This window comes from Anas acuta, chromosome 15 (assembly GCF_963932015.1).
Source record: "Anas acuta chromosome 15, bAnaAcu1.1, whole genome shotgun sequence".
NCBI classification, from domain to species: Eukaryota; Metazoa; Chordata; class Aves; order Anseriformes; family Anatidae; genus Anas; species Anas acuta.
In genome coordinates, this window is record NC_088993.1 from 1,410,986 (window position 1) to 1,430,339 (window position 19,354).

At 38.0% G+C, this 19,354-nt stretch overlaps 1 protein-coding gene across 1 annotated transcript in view; it reads left to right on the forward strand.

Annotated features, from left to right (window-relative positions):
• The first annotated feature begins 209 nt into the window (after window positions 1-209).
• Window positions 210-19,354, forward strand: part of LOC137864973 (uncharacterized) — a 97,389-nt gene continuing 78,244 nt past the window's right edge. The window contains 11 exon segments of the mRNA XM_068699630.1: window positions 210-213; window positions 453-503; window positions 2,079-2,239; window positions 3,723-3,793; window positions 4,654-4,669; window positions 5,961-6,134; window positions 6,964-7,151; window positions 7,758-7,840; window positions 7,941-8,068; window positions 16,322-16,425; window positions 17,977-18,142. Of these exon segments, the coding sequence (XP_068555731.1) occupies window positions 210-213; window positions 453-503; window positions 2,079-2,239; window positions 3,723-3,793; window positions 4,654-4,669; window positions 5,961-6,134; window positions 6,964-7,151; window positions 7,758-7,840; window positions 7,941-8,068; window positions 16,322-16,425; window positions 17,977-18,142 (1,146 nt within the window).

Consider the following 19,354-nt stretch of genomic DNA (forward strand, 5'->3'; position numbering starts at 1 on the left):
TATACAAAAAAGTGTAAGATTGAACACTAGTATATACTACCTGAAACAACCACTGCTCTTATCTCTCCTCCCCTTTCCCCCCCAAGTGAGCTCCAAAGGGTTCAGCTCACAACACCACAGAGGGTTCCTGTCTGGAACAGGAGACCCCTGGCTCTTGGTGCTGAAATCAAATGTACACTTCACTTTTACACAGATGGTGGTGGTACGGAATGGGTAAGAATCCTTTGTATGAAATATAAAGTGGATCTCAGCACCAAACTGTTGGATATGATCCTTCTGAGTTGCTCTAACATTATGACTCTCAGGGTAAGGATGTGTGCTTGCCCCCCTAGGGTGTTCATATGTTGCTTCTTATTATTTCATGTTGGGTTTGTGGTAATTGAAGAGCAGCAGATCTGTCCTGAGCTGCACACAAATTCAATGCTTTTCAGTAATCTTACCTGTCATTACAGGATCCTCAGAAAATGTAAGTTCTGGAGCTTCCTGTTCTGCTGATTGTATTGGTGAGTAACACAAGACTGTATTCAGGCCTTGTATGTGATGAGGAAAGAGGGATTTGAAAACTTCCTTCTCTTCAACAGGGACGTTGATTTATTAGAAGAATGATATTTATGTCCAAGTGATATGCATTCACAGAAGTATCTGAGAAGTCCTACTGAACTTTACCATGCACAGACAGCCTCAAGTTCACATTCTGTGAACTGAGAAAACTCATAAACATTAGGGCTAAACAAACTACTAAGCCAGTGCAGGACAAAACCCAGCCATGTATGAATGTCTTTTTTCCAGAACCCAGTGTCAGCTCCTTTCATACTGAAATGGGCATGAAGAAAGACTTCTCCTTCAGTGACCATGAACAAAACTTCTATTCTTTAAAGGACGGACAGAGAAGAAGACAGGATATTGAGCTGACCTGGAAAGGTTTGGTTGGATGGCCTGAAGTACAGTTTATAACTTTTGCATCTGATTTACATTGCCAGCAGGTGCTTGAATGTGCAGATATATATATATATATATATATATATATATATATATATATATATATAATGTTTTTATTGTAGCAGGAGGGAAAACATGTGGATGTTCTGCTCACAAGATCTCACCCTGGCCTCTTAGCTTCCTACCCAGACAGTACAGCTTAGAGACCCTTGGCTCGTTCAGCATTATTTCATCCCCGTGTGGCATTGTAATTGAAAGTGCTTGAGTGTGTCAGTGTCACTGTGAGGCAAAGAAAAGGAAGTTCTATTTTATGGGAGTCACAGTGGTCAGTTTTCTGGGATCTTGTCTTCTTCACCTGAGGGAAGAATGTGTATTTTCTATGAATCTTTCCTCTTCTGCACTTCAGTGGTCCTAGATAAGGCCATACCATGATATCTTCTAGGGATATCATATTTGTTACAATCTCACACATCCAATCTCACACATCACAGACACCAAAACTTTTGGCACTGAAGGTATTATGACTCCAATCCTTTCCTCCTGTGAGGGTAAGTTATCACCTGGCCTAGAAGAGAATCTCTGATTAGAGGAATACAGACACTATGCAACACGCATCAGGGTGTCTGACATCGTGTTCTCTAGAGGACAGTGCTGCTAATGGATGTTGCAAGGTCACAACAATGTCTTCATATACAAACATGAACAATCCCTCTCTTCCCATGCTTTCTTTTCCTCAGCCTGGATCTTCTAGGGTAGGTTGTCAGAACCAAACAAACTTTAGTTTGTGAAGGTCCAGCTTTGCTGCTCTCTGAAAGGTGTCAAGAGAGCATCGTGCCAGAACTGCATCACATTCTCTTTCTGCTCTTGGAATTAGATTCTTGACTTGATGGGAATTGTGAGGCTGTGAGCATAAGAGAGAGGGAAATTCTCTCCACCTTCCATATAGGATCTATTTCTTGCATGCAGGGTGCTTTCAGAAACCCGGTTCTTTCAGTTGTAAGCCCAAGTGGGAAAGGAACATTTTGAAAATTTAGCCCCTTACTTATCTGATTTTAGTGGTGAAAAGATTAAAAAATATATTTAAAAAAGGAGGAAAAAAACCTGCAAAAGACAAAAGGTTTTTTGTTTGTGTTTCCTAGGACACAGTGTATCATACTTCCCCCAAAGAGCTAGATACAGCTACAGGTATTCAGCAGTCATCAACACGTTCCTGCAGGAGAGTATTTATAAAAGCAGTGGCATCTCTTTGGAGAGCACAGTGATCATTGAAGTATTGGGGAACTGCCAGATGGTTTTGAAAGTGAGTATTGTCATAGTCTGAGTGATTGGGATGAGCTAACATGGAACTGTGTCTTTCTGTGGGATTACTGCTACATTTAATAAATATTTTTTTCATAATTAGAGATGCAGATTTGCCTGAATGCAACACAACTTCAAATTAAATAGCTTAGAAGGCAGATTAAACAAAACATTTTCTTTCTGAAGTGGCCTGTTTTGTTTTCATAAATTTCATTGTTTTGTTACATTAAGTGCAGAACTAGATATGAAATACAGAACTAGATATGAAGCTAATCCCTTTGAAAAGAATTTGTTTTATTTTTAATTACTTTCATATCTGTAGCTGTAATTTAAAAATAGCAAACTTTTTAAAGAGAACTTGAGAAACCTGTATGATGTGCTGGATAGGTGCCTTTCCTAGTACAGTGTAAAATTCAGTTTTGTAACACTCCATTGATCTCAGTAGAAGATCTCTGTCTCAGTGACAGACCAACAGACCATTTTCAGTTTACAGACCTCTTCTTTAGGTGAGCCCTGTGGTAGGCAAGCTGAAGAATTACAGTTCTTAAAAAGGTGAGCATGGAAAATAAACTCTCATCTGCCTTGGTGTTCTTTGGGTTAACAAATGAGCTAATTCATCCGTTCTGTGGGGGAGTTGACATATGTGTGCAATATACAAAAATATAGATGAAGCCAACAAAGAATAGGATAGTTATCTCTGTCCTAATATGGCTATGTGGATAAAATTACCTGGTCAGTGGTCCCCTGTTTTTGCATAAAAAAATAAGAATTCGGTTACTGTCTTCAGGTTGAATCATTGAGTTCTGCCTTGTTATGTCAGTAGCTGAACTCTGCTACTTCTAGCTTTTTGTCTTAGTTGAGGTCTCGTAGGACATGCAAAAGAATCTGTAGTTAAATGCTTGTCTTTATAAAATAGAAAATATTAGGGAAAAAATCACTAGTGGTTGTAATCTATGCTGTATTTAAAAAGGGGACAATGGAACACCATTCTTGTTACATCATTCGAGAACAGCTCTTCCTTAGTACTACCAGCCAAATTGGAAATCACTTAGGCATGCATTTTCTCCTCTGAATTCAGTAAAATTAAACTATGAAATGGCTAATGAATATGGAGCACTTTACTGTGTTTAGTTGCAAGAATCAACCAACATAAGTAGTCATTTTGCTTCTCCACAGAAGTAGAAAGGATTTATATTTATCCAGGTTCCTACTTTAACTTAGAATTGGTGATTGTTTCTGGCTTGAAAATAAAAGGGTATAACTGTGCTGTACAAAATACACTTAATAATCAGTGAAACTTATTTGTAGAAGAAATTTCTGGAAACTGTCTCAGATATTTACCCTGAAGATGTGGCTATTGCAGTTGTCTTGTTTGCAGCACTGAGGCTTTTCTTCATAGTCTTCTACTTACATGTCCTTATGTGACAAAGTCCACATGTTCCTAATGGCATTGATATTAATTGCTCTATAATCTTTACTCCTAGGTGCAAGATGTACAGATCAAGAAAAGTCTTGCATCCAGAGAAGAGTCTCTGAAGGAAATGGACACTCTAAGGTGGAAAAACTTCTAATTTAGCTTAGTTTTGTTTGTTTGTTTGTTTTGTTTTTGTGTTTGTTTTGATACTGTATGGTTTAGCAGCAGATAAATCTGAAGACCATCAGTAAAATGAGGATCATATGGTCCAAAAAGATTTTTTGAACTTATTTTTCATCCTTTTTATGTAAAATTATTTGATGAGTAGACAGTTTAAGTGATTCTGGGTACAAACTGTCAAGCCTCTTGCTGCCTAGCAGCAAGTATGGAACATTCATTAGTTTTCTGAGTTGCAGTTGTTACTTGCAGAGACTCTTGAGTTTTGAACTCCATTTTAGAAGTTCTGGGTTTGTAGGGGACTGTATTTCTTGTGATGTAAAACTTTTTTTTTTTCTTCTTCCAGGTGATTTAAATTCCATTTATTCTTCTAATGTCACGAGTCTTCTAATGCCATCTTCTTCCACTTATACTAGCTTACTTTTAATATACTGTCAGTGTGTAGCTCTCTGACAGGCAAAGGTATGGACACTTGTGAAGAATCCTATATAAAAAGAAGCCTCTTCTAACTGTGGAGGTCCAGTATTTTTTCCAGAGAGCTTCTTGTATTACCAAAAAAAAAAGGAATTTCTGTTGTCTGGTCTGAGCCTCCTAATCTTCTCTTTGTCCTGCTGCTTGGATTCTCAGCCTTTAAACAACACTGACAAGTGAGATAATTGACTCAATTCAGAGTGTCAAAAAGAGCAAGTTTGGAGTAAATGTATTGCTTTTTATGTTCATCAAGAAGAGCTCTGTGTTCCAAAATAAGAGTAGTGGTATTGGAGTTCCAATCATTTATACAGGCACACATTCTTCCATAAAGATATTTGTTTTATTCTTTGCAGAGAAGTGAAAAAAGAGGTAGCAAAGAAAGCATTCAGTGAAGTCTGGCTATTGAAAATAATTATTCAGACCAGGGAACCTTATTAGCATTTCCCTCAGCCTATTGTGAATAACAGTGGTATAGCTTGTCCTCTGAACACGCGTGTAATTTCCACAAATAGTAACAAAAGCAACCTCATTTGCCTAGGAGTATAGAAACCCTTATCCCATGTACAGTCTTTTCTTCTGGAAAGACTTTTTCAATGCACTAACACCTGGACAATGTTTTCCTCTTGCACTGTCTTTATGAGTTGGCTTGAAATGAATGGTTAGTTCCAATGTTAATGTGCAGAAGAACCGTGTATCTCCCTGTTTGGGAGCTGACCATTGGAATACTGCAGAATTCTTCCTTTAGATGGCTTATCTTTCCCTATTGAGAGGGAAAATAGATTATTAGATTACATTGTGTTAGGACTGAAAATCAGTGTTCAAACACAGTCACTTCCAAAAGTGGAAACTTCTGTACTCTCAGCCTGGGATAGCAAAGTTACTGAGTCAGACAACAAGGACTGGGGGATAACACCGTGATAAAGCCCAAGTATGTACACCTAGCAGAGCAGGAAGATAAAAACAAAGGGTTGACTGGAAAGCACTTAATCATGGTTTTGTGCGTATCACAGCAGAAGACAAATTTTTAAGAGTACATGCATTCATGCAGTCGTTGAAGAGGTGAGACCTGGTAGAGTCATGCTCTAGGTTGACTGTTATTTGTGCCTATTATATCTATCTCCTTGTTAAAGACTACAAATTTTTACGGCTTGATGACAGGCTAGCAGCCCATGGTGCTTGTCTGATTTGTTTTAGAAGTTAGAGTTATGAAATTATCTGCAATTTGCATTCTTGTTGGGGTTAGGAAGCCAACACATTGTTACCTGAGCACAGTGTGCACTTGTTCTCATGCTATTGCTACATAGCATTGTTTAAATAAATGTTCCTTTATAAGGCGTGGGTCATATTCAATTCGATTTCTTTGAGTAGAGTAAAAATACTCTTCTTAGTTAACGCTTCTCTGCAAATACAGAGAATCTGGAATGAAAAAGCATATGTCTGTAAATGATCTGATTAAAAATAATGCACTGAAGTTAAACACACCAACAAACCCTGGCTTTAATAAAACCTGTCTAAGATCTTTAAAATGATTGGGCTTTCTGTGGCTTTTGTATCAAACCAAGTGTCCTGCAAGGTAGAATTTATGTCTCTCCTCTTTCATTACAACAAAGCAATGACTTAAAATTATTGTAATAGGCCATAATACTTCCTAGTATTGTAGCATGCATGTGTGATTTCACACTTTACATTTTACCAGATGGATGTGCTGGGAATATGCCCAACCAGGTATCAGCGAAAGGGTTCTGTTCTTGTCAAAACAAGGGACTTAAACCTCTGCTCTCATCGATATTCTGGTTTTACTTCTGTGCAGTCTGTTGCTCTTCCTTGTATGTCAGTAAGTGCTGGGAAATGGCATTGGTTCTTCCACAGGTCCTTTTAATTTCTTTGGAAAGTCTAAGGACCAGGTCTACAATTCGTGTCAGGTACTTCTATGGGAAGGAACATTTTTAGTAATGTAAATGAAAACATTTTGAGTAGTTGTTTATGCTCAATTACGTTTGTGCGTGTCTACCCAAATTTGAATCCTTAGCAAAGAAACAATTACTGTTGTTGTTGTCCTTTTAATGGCTATTAACATAATCTGGTTTTAATGCAGATTTGTACTGTAATTGTTGAGTATTATAGAATAAATGCAAGAGATTACTATGGTGCTTGTATTAACCTCTGTCATTAAAACCTTATAGTGGAAACTGACAGAAGAGCATGAAAGAGGGGAATAGAAAGAAGGAAAATAAAGCTTTTTTAAAAGCAAAATTTACAACTTTTCACTGCTCATAGCAAATACTGTTAATGTTTGTATTTTGTATCACTTTAATTAGGTGAAAAATAACTGTTCCTTGTATTGTACTAGCTAGTCATCATTTACCAGCCTTTTTCTCGACTTACTTGACCAGAAAGATCTGCTTAACACTAATGCTTTGCAAACTGAAATGAATTGAGACCATTTGACACTGAAAGTTAGTAGCAGTTGCATTTCAGTGAAGGAAAAGTGTAGACTGAAAAAAAGAGCACATTAACCTACACAGGCTGGGGGCAATCAGAGGTCTATACAGAAGACTTAACTACATCACAGAACTGGAAACCTCCATGAAGTCAGGAGTGAAAGAATTGGGCAGCCTGACATAGGTCATCAAGACTTTCCCTGAAGTATCTTTTCTTCTCAGTTGGAGCAGCAGATCCTGTCTTCTAAACTGGAATGTGTTCAGAGCATTAAGGATGGAGTCCTGGCAGAAGCCAAGTGTACTGAATCCAACCTCGTTGCATTTTCTCAGAAAAGGTGGCAGGGTAAAGACAGAGACTCAGTCTTCGTTGAAACTCTTTCAAGTGGAAGCAGAGACACTGTACAAAAAAGGTAATAGGATGTTTCTGCTTTATCAAGAATAAAATTATTTCTTGCAAAACCAAATGATTTCCTAGAAGAATCTTGGGATTGCATCTTGCCTGTGAGAACTCCAGATATTTCTGTTCTAGTATTAAACTATGTGAAAGGTGATGTTTGTACAGTCTGAGCTACAGACAGCTGCCATTTTTTTGAAAGCCGGAGAGACTGCTGTAACTGTACTTTGAGTGGCTATCTAAAAGTGGTAGATTGAGCTCTAAATGTGAGGAACCTTTTTTTTTTTTTTTTTTTTTTCTGCTTTAAAAATATTTATATATGAATTTCCAGAATACTTTTTATTTGTATTTGCACTGATGTAAGATGGCGTGATCTTCCTCCTGGGGAAGAACCTTAGAGTCCAGCCATGTATTATTCTTGGCACACAGATCTCCTATTGAATTTTGGGAGGTTGGGGTATGGGACAGAGTAAATGATTATATAAAACTAGAAAGGACAATGATTGTAAAGTAGCAGGGTAATTGTAAAAGGCATATTTATAGCAAATGGGATTTTTTTTTTTCAGATGTATCTGCTTTGTTTTGTTTCTCTGAATTTCTTTCACACCACATTTGTGTTTAGGCCTTCATTCTATGATATTCAACCAGAGTACAGGCATACATATTCATCCCTTGACTTTACGGAAACTAGAGAGATTCTTACATGTAGAAAGAAATGCTGAGAGTAACATTTCCCTAAAATTTGGTGTTAACCAAAGCAAATGGCCAGAAACCAGATGTCTGATTTTTTCTTATGTCTTTCCAGTGGGCTCCAAGGATCTATATATGACCAGCATGCTCTGTGAAAGGGAACAAACCAAGAAGGAGGTCACTGGGAAGGAAGTGACCAACCTATTGTGGAAGCTTTGCCTAGCACATAGTATGAGTTTTGAGGTGAGTTTTTACATGTAACTTCAGTTTCTAGTAATACACTTTGTGGTCAAAAAAAAAAAAAGTGTAGTGGGCCATATCCAGCTGGCGGATGGTCACTAGTGGGGTCCCTCAAGGCTCCATTTTAGGGCCCTTATAAATGTCCTTACAAATGATTTGGATGTAGGACTAGAAGGTGTTTTGAACAAATTTGCTGACGACACCAAACTTGGAGGAGTTGTGAACTCTGATGAGGGTGGAAAGGCCTTGCAGAGAGATCTGGACGGACTGGAGAGCTGGGCGATCACCAACCACATGAAGTTTAACAAAGGCAAGTGCCAGGTCCTGCACCTGGTAAGGGGCAACCCTGGCTACATGTACAGACTGGGTGACGAGACGCTGGAGAGCAGCCCCGCAGAGAGGGATCTGGGGGTTGTGGTAGACAGCAAGTTGAATATGAGCCAGCAGTGTGCCCTGGCAGCCAGGAGGGCCAACCGTATCCTGGGGTGCATCAAGCACAGCATCACTAGTCGGTCGAGGGAGGTGATTGTCCTGCTCTGCTCTGCGCTGGTGCAGCTTCACCTCGAGTACTGTGTGCAGTTCTGGGCACCACAGTACAAGGACATTAAACTGTTGGAGAGTGTCCAGAGGAGGGCAACAAAGATGGTGAAGGGCCTAGAGGGGAAGACATATGAGGAACGGCTGAGGGCACTGGGCCTTTTCAGCCTGGAGAAGAGGAGGCTGAGGGGGGACCTCTTCACAGTCTACAACTTCCTTGTGAGGGGGAGTGGAGAGGCAGGTGACCTATTCTCTGAAAACACTAGTGATAGTGATTCAAAGATTGAAGCCAAAATTTCCTTAAGTGGTGTATTCTTTATTGCAGCGCTGGATGCATGGGGGATCTTTCCACCTAGCTTAGGGATATGGTTTAGTGGGGAATGTTTGTGTTAGGTTAGAGGTTGGACTTGATGATCTTGAGGTCTCTTCCAACCTAGAAATTCTGTGATTCTGTGATTCTGTGCATATCTGAAGCAACAAACCATCTCATATTTATACAGCAAAATGATGAATATTCTATTAACGCCTATACATATTCATTACCCAAACCCGCCTACTCTTGCTTCGTATGCTAATTAGCTTATCAGTCCTTGCGCTTGCGCAAAGCCTTCCAAGAATTGTGGGCCGGGGTCTTTGGGACATGGGCAGTGGTCTCTGGGAGGAAGACCATAGGTCTTCCTCGTGATGCACTTTTCACCTTTTGCTTAGAAAATGCCAGATAGGATGAATCAGTTTTTTTCCAAGCTGAGTTGGATTTCAGCCTAGATGAGGGTTGGCAGATAACGGGATGTCTCAGTTAACAAGACATAACAGAAGGTTGACTCAAGTTATCTCAAGTCTCAGCCTGACTGAGGGTTGACAGATAATGGGATGTTTCAATTAACAAGATGCGTCAACATAACAAAAGGTTGACAGATAACAAGATGTCATCTATTTTGTTCTCATTAATTTTTAACCACAAGATTTATTCTATCCTAAACTGAGTCTATACAATATCAATAGGACTTGCGGGAACGGTGTTAAGCTGAGGCAGGGGATGTTTAGGCTGGACATCAGGAAGAGGTTCTTCACCGAGTGGGTTGTTGCGCACTGGAACAGGCTCCCCAGGGACGTAGTCACTGCACCAAGCATGTCTGGGTTTAAGAAGCAATTGGACTGTGCACTTGGTCACATGGTCTAAACTTTTGGGCAGACCTGTGTGGTGCCATGAATCGGACTTGATGATCCTTATGGGTCCCTTCCAACTTGGGATATTCTATGATTCTATGATTCTATGGTCTGAGAGTTCTACACAGACAGATGTATGACTTCCATTGGACAAGTTTAGAATCACTCTGGCACCATTACCGTGGCCCTTCATTATCCTTACGTAATCCATAGCATCAAACCTGTTCCTATGGGAATTGTACAATTTATGATGCAGCAAGAGAGTGTAACAGAAAGAGGGAGATGGGATAGTAAATCTAGTAGCCTCAAGGTTATGGAGGTCACTTATTTTTTAACTGGGTGAATCCAAGTGTTTGAAAGCAATTAAAAAAATAAATAAAACAAAAACCCAAAAATGTTCTTTTGCTCACTAAACTGACTGGCTTCTTTCTACTTATCTTTTTCTATTACCTGCATGCTGTACTTACTGCCTTTGTTCTCCCTTCCCTATTATGATTTAACTGCATGTTTTAGTTGTATCTTTACAACTTTGTATCTTTACAACTTTACAACTATCTTTGTATCATTAGGTATCAAACATATATAAACTCTACTGTAGCTCAGACAACTTTATATATAGGAGTTTAAAAAAATCTATTTTTGCTGCAAATTGGCTAAAAATTTTGAAAGATGAAACATTGTGTAAAATGGAATTTATGCATAATGGGTTGAAAAGTTTCTAAGCTCTGTTATTATGAACAGATTTTCAATCTTTATTCCAAGTTAGTTGTAATAGAGGTGGGGAAGCAGAAAGATATGTCCCATTTCTGGAGTATGCAAGTAAAGCCAAAAGATGAATATTTACATTAGGATTTAGCATTGCCATAAATTGCTAGTTATGTGGTTTGTTTAATATTCAAAATTACTACCTAACATATGAAACTAATGTGAATTTCCAAAAATATGTTTTTAAACATCATACATCTCTCCTACGTCTTGTGACCTTTTACTGTTCTTGGATAAGGATTTATTGTTAGACATGTCAGAAGAATACTGGCTCCAGGTTCTTCTTCTGGTAGTTATATGTAGCATGGGCCTGATTCTAAGAGTCAGCAGAAGTTTGTTCTGGCTACATTATGCTAAATAAAGAACAGTTTTTGTAGCAGAAAATTTAATTCAGTAGAAATTGTAGTTTTGATTTTAAAGGGCAGCAGTTTTAAAAACGCTGAAGCCTTGCATTGTTTTGGGAATGTATAAGTGCTGGATTATAAAAAGATAAAATGCTTTGAAGTGTCACTTTTACATATAAACAATAAATCAGACTGAAAAGATGACTTGTAAGGTTGTAAGACCACTGAATATTGGGAAAAAGCAATTTTGAACTGTATAAAAAAAGTCTGGTTTGTATTGACGCTGCAGTTTGTACAATTCAGCATCAAAAACTTCTTTCCTACAACTTTACTGGGAGATACTGTCCTTGGTAGTGCTATTGTTTCCATGTTTGAGTTCCAAAGTTCTTTCTCGTTGCCTCATTCCCTTAAAACAGTTTGCACATGAATCCCCTGCTGCTGAGTCTTAAATGGTTTGTTCCATGTGTTTCTGATGAATTCTAGCAATAACTATCATATTTTTTTGGGAGTGCTGCTTGGGGCCAGAGGCAACGTTCTCACCATTTTCACTGGTGATTGCTGCTAACGTAGGGTAGAATATTGTGGTCACATGGAACATGCAGTACCTTCATTTTTTTCTGTGACGGCCATCATTCTAGATGAGGGTCTGCTTGTATCCTTAGATTGTTCAGGTCTTGACATTTTTATTGATACACTGGAAGCAACATATCAGTTAGTATTTGTCGCTGTCTTTGAAACCAAGATCCCTATCTTCTGTGAAATTCTGAGGTTATCAAGAACACCTGTTATACACAATAGAGAATGATCAGCAGATGATGGTGCTTAATCATTGCTGATGGGAGAAAACTGATGCCAAAACCTAAGAGAGAGAGCACTCCAATATCCCGTTATCCTTCAAATTGAATGGTTCTTGCTGGTAATGGAGCTTCCATATTGAGCTACCTTGAAGAAAAAAAATAAATACAAGAACACAGTTCTTGTTTAAATCATTCATGGTCAGCATGTTACTAGAAAACAGATATGTCCTAATGGGGAAAACACTGAATTGAGCCTTAGTGCCTTCAAAAATCTTCAGTCCTAGCCTAGGAGAAGGCACTCCACCTTCATTCATGTAATGTAAGTCCGGTGTCAAGCAACAAAGGCTGTCTGCATCTTCCTTGGGAAGAAGTGACACAGATGCTCCAGTATGGGTACAGATGGGGTACATGCTTTACGGGGACTGGAGAAGAAAACCATGGCGGATTACAGCTCTGCAGGGTAGTGGTGCCTGTTTAGATATGAATATACTGCATATATTCACTTTTCTCTTAGTATTAGCTGTGATTAACAAGCACAAGTAGGTGTTTGTGTAATGTGGCATGAGACTTATGGTAAAGACATAATATAATAATAAAAAAAGACAGCCCTAGGAGTTACTACTAATGTATTAAATAGTGATCATAGCCTGACCTTGTATCACAGCCTGACAAAGACCTATAGCACTAGGCTGGGGAGCAAGCGGCAGGTGGCCTTTCGAAGTGCTGTTCTGTGGGACACGTTTCTGTCACTGAGCTGTAAGCAAGTCTGCCATCTTTTTAGCATGTGTTAGGGAGACTGGTGCTAAAGAGAGCAGAGCTGTGAAAATAAGGGTTCTTGGTATGTAGAATAAAATCAGCCTCTCTACTTATGATAACGCTGAATTCCATGTGACTGTCATTGTAAACGCAATATATAATGGCGTTTAGGAACAGACTAGAGTGCTAAATAGAGTTTGGAAAATGCTGAAAAAAGAAATCATTGTAGTGAACCTGAGAAAGTTTCTCTAAATCCTGCCTTCTTTTGAACACCCATATTTCAATGTCTTTGAAGAAATGGTAGATGATTTTTCCCAGAAACAGAAGGATGTCACTTCTGTCTCCAAAGGGGCCCCGATAGCTTCTTGTGTGGGAAATTTGTTTTGTAAATTACTAGAATTAGCACAAGTGACTGCTGTTTGTGTCACTGCCTAAAAGAGAGGTGAATTATTTATCATAAGGCTGTCCCAACACAGGGTTTGACTGGTCATCGGCTGTTTTCATTGTTCCAGGGTGTTCCTTCTTTGTGACAAGGCATTTCAAAAGGGATCTGTATTATCCCTCATTCTAACCAATAAAATGTCCTTTTGGCTAGGAAAGAAGTTATGGGAATGGTGATAGTGTTGCTTGGGAGACAGCTCTGTTATTATGCATGTATGGCTTGTTTGTCCCCTTATTGTCTGACTGTGAATGAGTCAAGATTATGCATCTCTTTCAGGACCCCAAACCAAGAATAAGTAGAAGGGAAAATCTCAAACTCCAGTGAAAACAGTAAACAGTGGAGAAAATGGAGGAGGAGACTGTGTCATTTCCAGGAAATAAAAGCTGTTGTTTAATTTTTTAAGCTATTATGAGACAAGATTGAATTTCAATGTGGATGTAGATTAGCTAATGGACCATTAAGTGGACAAGCTGCATACTGACAAAGAATGGTCAAAGGGATATGGGGAGAAGGGATCCTCACTTGAGAGAGATTTGAAGATTTGAAGGAAGGCTGGCACACAGCTTCTGCTGGGGGCTGCATTTACATATGGCCGTCTGAATTTTGATGCTGAACTGGTAGCTCTGGTGAATGTAGCTATATGTGTGCATTCAGCAGCGTGGGCAAGAGTATGTCAGGCTCACTCACCCAACTTCTGTATCCCAATCTGAGCCAAAAATGTTGACATATAGGGCATAGTCTCAGTGTTTTTTGTATGATATATACATGCACTATGGACCCATACAGTAACTAGTTCTTCCCATAAATATTCCACAAGAAGTTTTGTACAAACCCCTAATATTCTTCCCTTGCTTTCCATAATTAGTCCTGGTGGACTAATTAGTTCTGTCAGTAGACTTCAAAGAGAAGATTGTGCCACCTCCATGTGATATCAGACCTGTCATTCAATTAAAGGAATAACTGGTTCTTTAGCATATGTACAGTTGAAAAAAAACAATCAGCTGAAAAACAGAAGTACAGAGAAAAGACTAAGTAATTCCAAAGATGTATATTAAATTTGTTGGAGAGAATGGCTCAAACTTTTACTGAGAACACATATTGGTAGGTGAAAACAAATATGTTCATTGAACACATCAGAGTAACTTCCCTTGTGATTACATGGGGTTTATACTTGGAAGCAAATAACGTGTCAGGCTTCCAAAGAGTAAGTGCTCCTGTACATCATAAATAGAAGTATTTTATTGAGCAACATCTTACTACTATACCTTCTGATTTAAACTATAACATATCTATGCTTTCAGAGGAAAAAAAAAAAAAAAAGATGGAGATACAGATGTCTGCAGATAAAAGGAAAAACAAACTCCTGAGTACAATAAAAGCCGGGCTTCTTTATACTTCATTTAGGCTTGTGAGTGGTAGCCAAATTAGCATGTAGTTTCTGGTTCTGAAAATGCAAATAGAGGAATTTACAATGAGATTATTGTTTCTCTGACATCCCAATTTCAGTAAAACTTACCTTAAAAAGTACAAACAGCCTACTTCAGCAGGCAGTTCATTCCAAAGCTTTATTTTGTTAGGAAATAAAAATAGTTGTTTCCCTGCTAAATTTTGTCCTGGGTCTATTAGTCTAGATGTCTAATTAGATTAGAGTTGGTCTTGTCAGCAGGTATGAAACTGAATGAAGTTTGTCTACAGCCTAAAATCATGTTGCCTCAAAATATATTAGTCTGGAGATGGTACAGGGACTGTGCTGATCGGCCACCTGAGCCAGGCCCAACATGGCCTATTCCCGGCGGCAGCTGCACGCGCAGCTCCTTGTGATGGAGTCCGCGAGGCCATGCACCTCCTTAGCTCCCCCCTTCAGACTGCCATGGTGTGCTTACGTGTATAAAAATGGACATAAGGCCTGAATTTAACACATACTTTTGAAGAACTTCATTAAACAAAGTTTTCTGAATTTTACAGACTGTGAAATGTAATCTGTTTCCCCAGCTCCATGGTGCTCAGGGCTCAGTAATTTGTTTTTAAAGTGGACCTTAGAGCTAATGCTGGAATATATGTTTATCTAGCTGGATTTTAGCTAGGAATTATAAATGTCATCCAAATTAAATCCTACGAAGTGTTTCATGTACAACAATAAATGTCATTTTGATGAAATCAATACATTACTGCTGAAAAGAAAAGAAGTCCCAAAAGAACAGAAGCATAAACAATATTTATATTGGATCTGAAAAATGATTTCCTTAGCCTATCAAACAACACAGTAAGAGATTACTCTGTCTTCTTACTGAAAGATAAATTCTTTTTACTGAAAATGTTTTGGCAGTCTTAAATGAAAATTAAATGTTGGCATTGAGTTATTCCAATTTTTTATTACTTTTGGAAGCAGCTCCTGAGAGGAAGGTCAAGAGGCCCAAATAGGTCTCCCCCCAGACCTTTGGAACTGTGACTTAGTGTAATTCACACTGTTTGAATGATATTTACACAAAGAAATATTTTTTCATTGGAACCTGTGCAGTAGAGCTGTATCTAAACCTTTCACATCTGAAGTGAAAAAACAGTTGAAGTGAATCCTCATGATGTGGAGCATGATTAAAGCTTGCACACTGTGAAGTTAGATTAAAGTGAACATATAAGTTACTGTATTTAACATTCTCCTAATTTTTCAAGTAATGAGACTTATCTCCCATCTTGAACTTTAGATCAGGTCTCAGAGGAACATATCTACATGTTATTTAGCCTTTAAATGCTTTTCTTGCTGTACCAAAAGCTTCTACTGAGACCAAAATAACAATGTGATGAATAGTGTATATGCAAAAGAAAAGGATTTATGTACACTGACAAGTGCATGAGAATAATGTCCTGCAGGTAAAATAGCAGGTGTATGTAGTAGCAATTCAGCAGAGAAGAGAGCAGTTATGTCTTTGCTTTTCCCCATTAAGATGGGATATTGTCACACAAATATTAGCCAGAGACACTTAAGCAAAACTTTTAAGTGTTGGTCCCCCTTCAGTTAAATGATCTTTCTCATAAATTTCAGATTAAAATAAAGTTAGCTTGACTGTTGTTTCATTTTGTCATAGTTACGTCAACTGTTCTGGTCATGCACCAGGATCTCACAAAGTCAGAGAAGATTACAGTCTTCTCTTCCAGATTGTTATTCATTTGTTTGGAAGTGGTGTGCTTAGTGGTCACTGATCACTGTTGCTTGAGGGACTGAGTGGTATCCTAAGTGAAAGCCCTTCTCCTTAGATGTTTGCAGCCGCCAGAGAAAAGTTGGGAGGGAAGGAAGACAGAGGCAAGCAGAAAAGAGGGGTCTTGGTTCTTAGATTATGTCGCAAATTAGCAGCAATGCTGCCACAACCCAAAGTCTCTTCTTGTGTTCCGTTATCTAAAGCTGGTTTCTGCACAGCAGTAATACTACCTTTATTCTTGTGCTGTCTTGCAGACTGAGGACCTTTTCATGACTCTCGTGTTTGAGCTTCGACATCTTTCTCTTGAAGCCTTAAAAACACTATGGCAAAGATCTTCGTTTAAGTGCAGAGACGACTGGTAAGACCCCTTTAATAACTTAATTAAATATACACATTTATCAGAGAAATGTTTTGTAAATATTTTAAATGGATTAATGATCTAAACCCATGTCCAACTGTTGGATTTAAATTTGGAGTACTTTAAATGTGTATTGCAGATCTTGTTTATGTGACAGACATGATATTCTTCCTTACCAAATTAACATTGTATACAAAATAGACTTTCCTGTCCCATGCATATTTCAAAAGACAGATTTCCTGTTTCAGGAAAAATGTGAACAGGAAACTTGAGTCATGGCTTAGCTGTAAATTAGTGCTGATGGTTGTGAAAAACTACTGCCATTTGTCACAAAAAAAAGCTTACCTGGATTAGTACCTTTAGTGCCCTTAGTACTGGCTGAGGAGAGGAGACAAAGGCTTGGCTAGGAGTTACAGACCTGGTGAAACCATGTCTTTCAGTAGCAGCCTGGTCTCAGGATGCTTTATACTGATATTGAACTGCCAAATTGAAGTTCACGGTCCCCACTCCTTTGTGGTCAGGAGTAATTGTGATCCAGTGGTTTGACACTTTCAGGAATACTAATCTAGTATTATTAAAATCAATACAATTTCTTTCTTCTTCTGAAATCAATGTCCTGAAAAGTGAATACAAAGAGATAATTTTTTTTACTGGTTTCAGTATGAAATATCATTAGTTTATTTGAAATTCACCTGATGCCAGGCTTTTTTAACAATATTTTGTTTGTAACAATATTTTAATATTTACTTAACACAAAAGGGATAGATTTTGGTTTGGCTTAGGTTTGTTCTCATCTTCTGAGAAACAGTCATGTTAATATATATTAGAGAGCAATCTGAACTACTCTGCCTCTTTCTGTAGTAACTTTAGACTAACTTACTCAGGACAAAGTCACTAGTTTTAGGAACTAAGAAGAATTCCATATAGACTACTCTCTTTTTCCAATACAAGTGCTTTTACACAGTTCAGTTTAACTGCTTCCTAGTTAATGTAAATGTGTGTTCATCCACCAGTACAGGAGGTAGGTGCAGAAGTTTTACAGAAGGACTCCTAAGAGCTGAAATGTGTATTGTCTGATTGTCTGTCATGCTGGTGTAATCTTTCCACTTAGATAAGGTATAAGACGGTACAGGAAGGTAAAAATAAAGTTAATTCAGTAAAAGTTAATTCAAATATTTTCATTTGGTATTGGTGAAACAAAAGAAAAAGAAAAAAAATAATATAAAATTATTACTTTAAGATATTTTAGTCTTCAGAATTTTGGATGTCTTTGGACGTCTTTTAAATTAGTTTTCAGAGAAAGCAACCAAATATTTTGCTTAGAATCCTGGTTACAATGACTTACTGAAACACCAAAACATTTAATCATATCTTGGCTGAAGCTTATTTCCTTACGGTCACAAATCCAAATGAAAATGGAGATTTCTATGGAACTTGCCAGTGGAGTGGACTTTTATTTACTTTGAAAGAACCAACCTCAATGTGTTCGTTCTTTTATTCTTGAGTATTCTGGTCATCTTAGATTTGCTGTACTTTTTTCTTGTGTTACAGGCAGCCTTTAATAGATGCTCTCCCATCTTGTGCTACGGAAGCATGCGTTATCCTAATGAAAGAAATTATAGCTTCCAGAGAAGTTGAAGAAGACAAAATGGAATATTTCTTATGGTCATTTTCATTCATTCCTAAGCCCACCTCAGGCATGATTGAATCTCTTGCTGTGAGCAGACCAGTTTTTTCTATTTTTATTTTTTTTTAACGTTTATCATCAATCTAGTTGTTTCACAATTTTTGTATTTCACAGTAACAGTCTTTTTCACAGATTTACGCAAATCTCCATCTGCAGGCATTGTTTGAGCAATGTGGTGAAAGTACTGGTAATTTTAATTGAATTTTCAAAAGATGATCAAGTCCTGTTTGGTCACTGGAGCTTGATGTACATTTGTAGTCTAGAGACTTAAGAAGCAAAAACAAAGCAAAACAAAAGTGTATGAACTACCCTACTACTGTGGACTCTAGAGTCTGGGCTAATTAGTTTTAAAGTTCAATGTCAGGTCTGTGTGAGGATAGGATATAGAAATTTGGCATTTGCAGGTTTATGGGATAGATATAATTATTTTCACTTTAAAATGGGTGAATTTACTAAGTTGTCAGTGCTTTTTGCTAATTTTTTAGGTGGGATTTAGAGAAAATATATACTGATGATGGTTTTAGTATTAAGCAAGAAATAAACCCAGCATAGGTTGCCTCAAGGGCATTGATCTTTCAGTTCCCTTTATGACTTATGTGGTTGATTGCATACAGCAGCAGAAGTTTACTTATCCAAATGTGTTAGTTAAATGCTAGCCTGCTGCCTTTGCCATTGAAATATTTTTTATATTATGTGTACACATACACTCTAAAGTTCATCTTTATATATTTATATATATACACACTATACCAGTGGAAAAATTCAGTAGTAGCCTTGAAGAATACACCGCACTAGCAACTGCCATACTGCAGTAATAAATGGTGCAACTATCCTCAAATACTTAACTTAGTGTGATTTTGCTGTGTGTTACAATAATGAACAGTGCCTAAAATCACAGATCTGCTCACTCTGTGCATTTACCTTTGTTACATCATATCCTCAGGCACCACCAAAGCAAGCATGAACTTTTAATAGTTTTACATGTACATGGCCCACCTTTCCCTCTGTAAAATTTCTGTTTTCTCCTTCATTCCGGTGACTTTCTTTTTTCTGTGATCGTGGTACTTATTTCTCTGTTGTGCAGCTCTTCACTTTTCATTTCTTCATCTCCTCTTCTCTGTTTCCTGCTGTTAGCTCTTCTTTTCCACTTGGGATTATAGCAGCTGCCCTCAATTTGCTGCCTAGACATGCTGTCACGGCAGCTTGTAGCCTTCTATTAAGACAAGAAATTGGACAGAAATT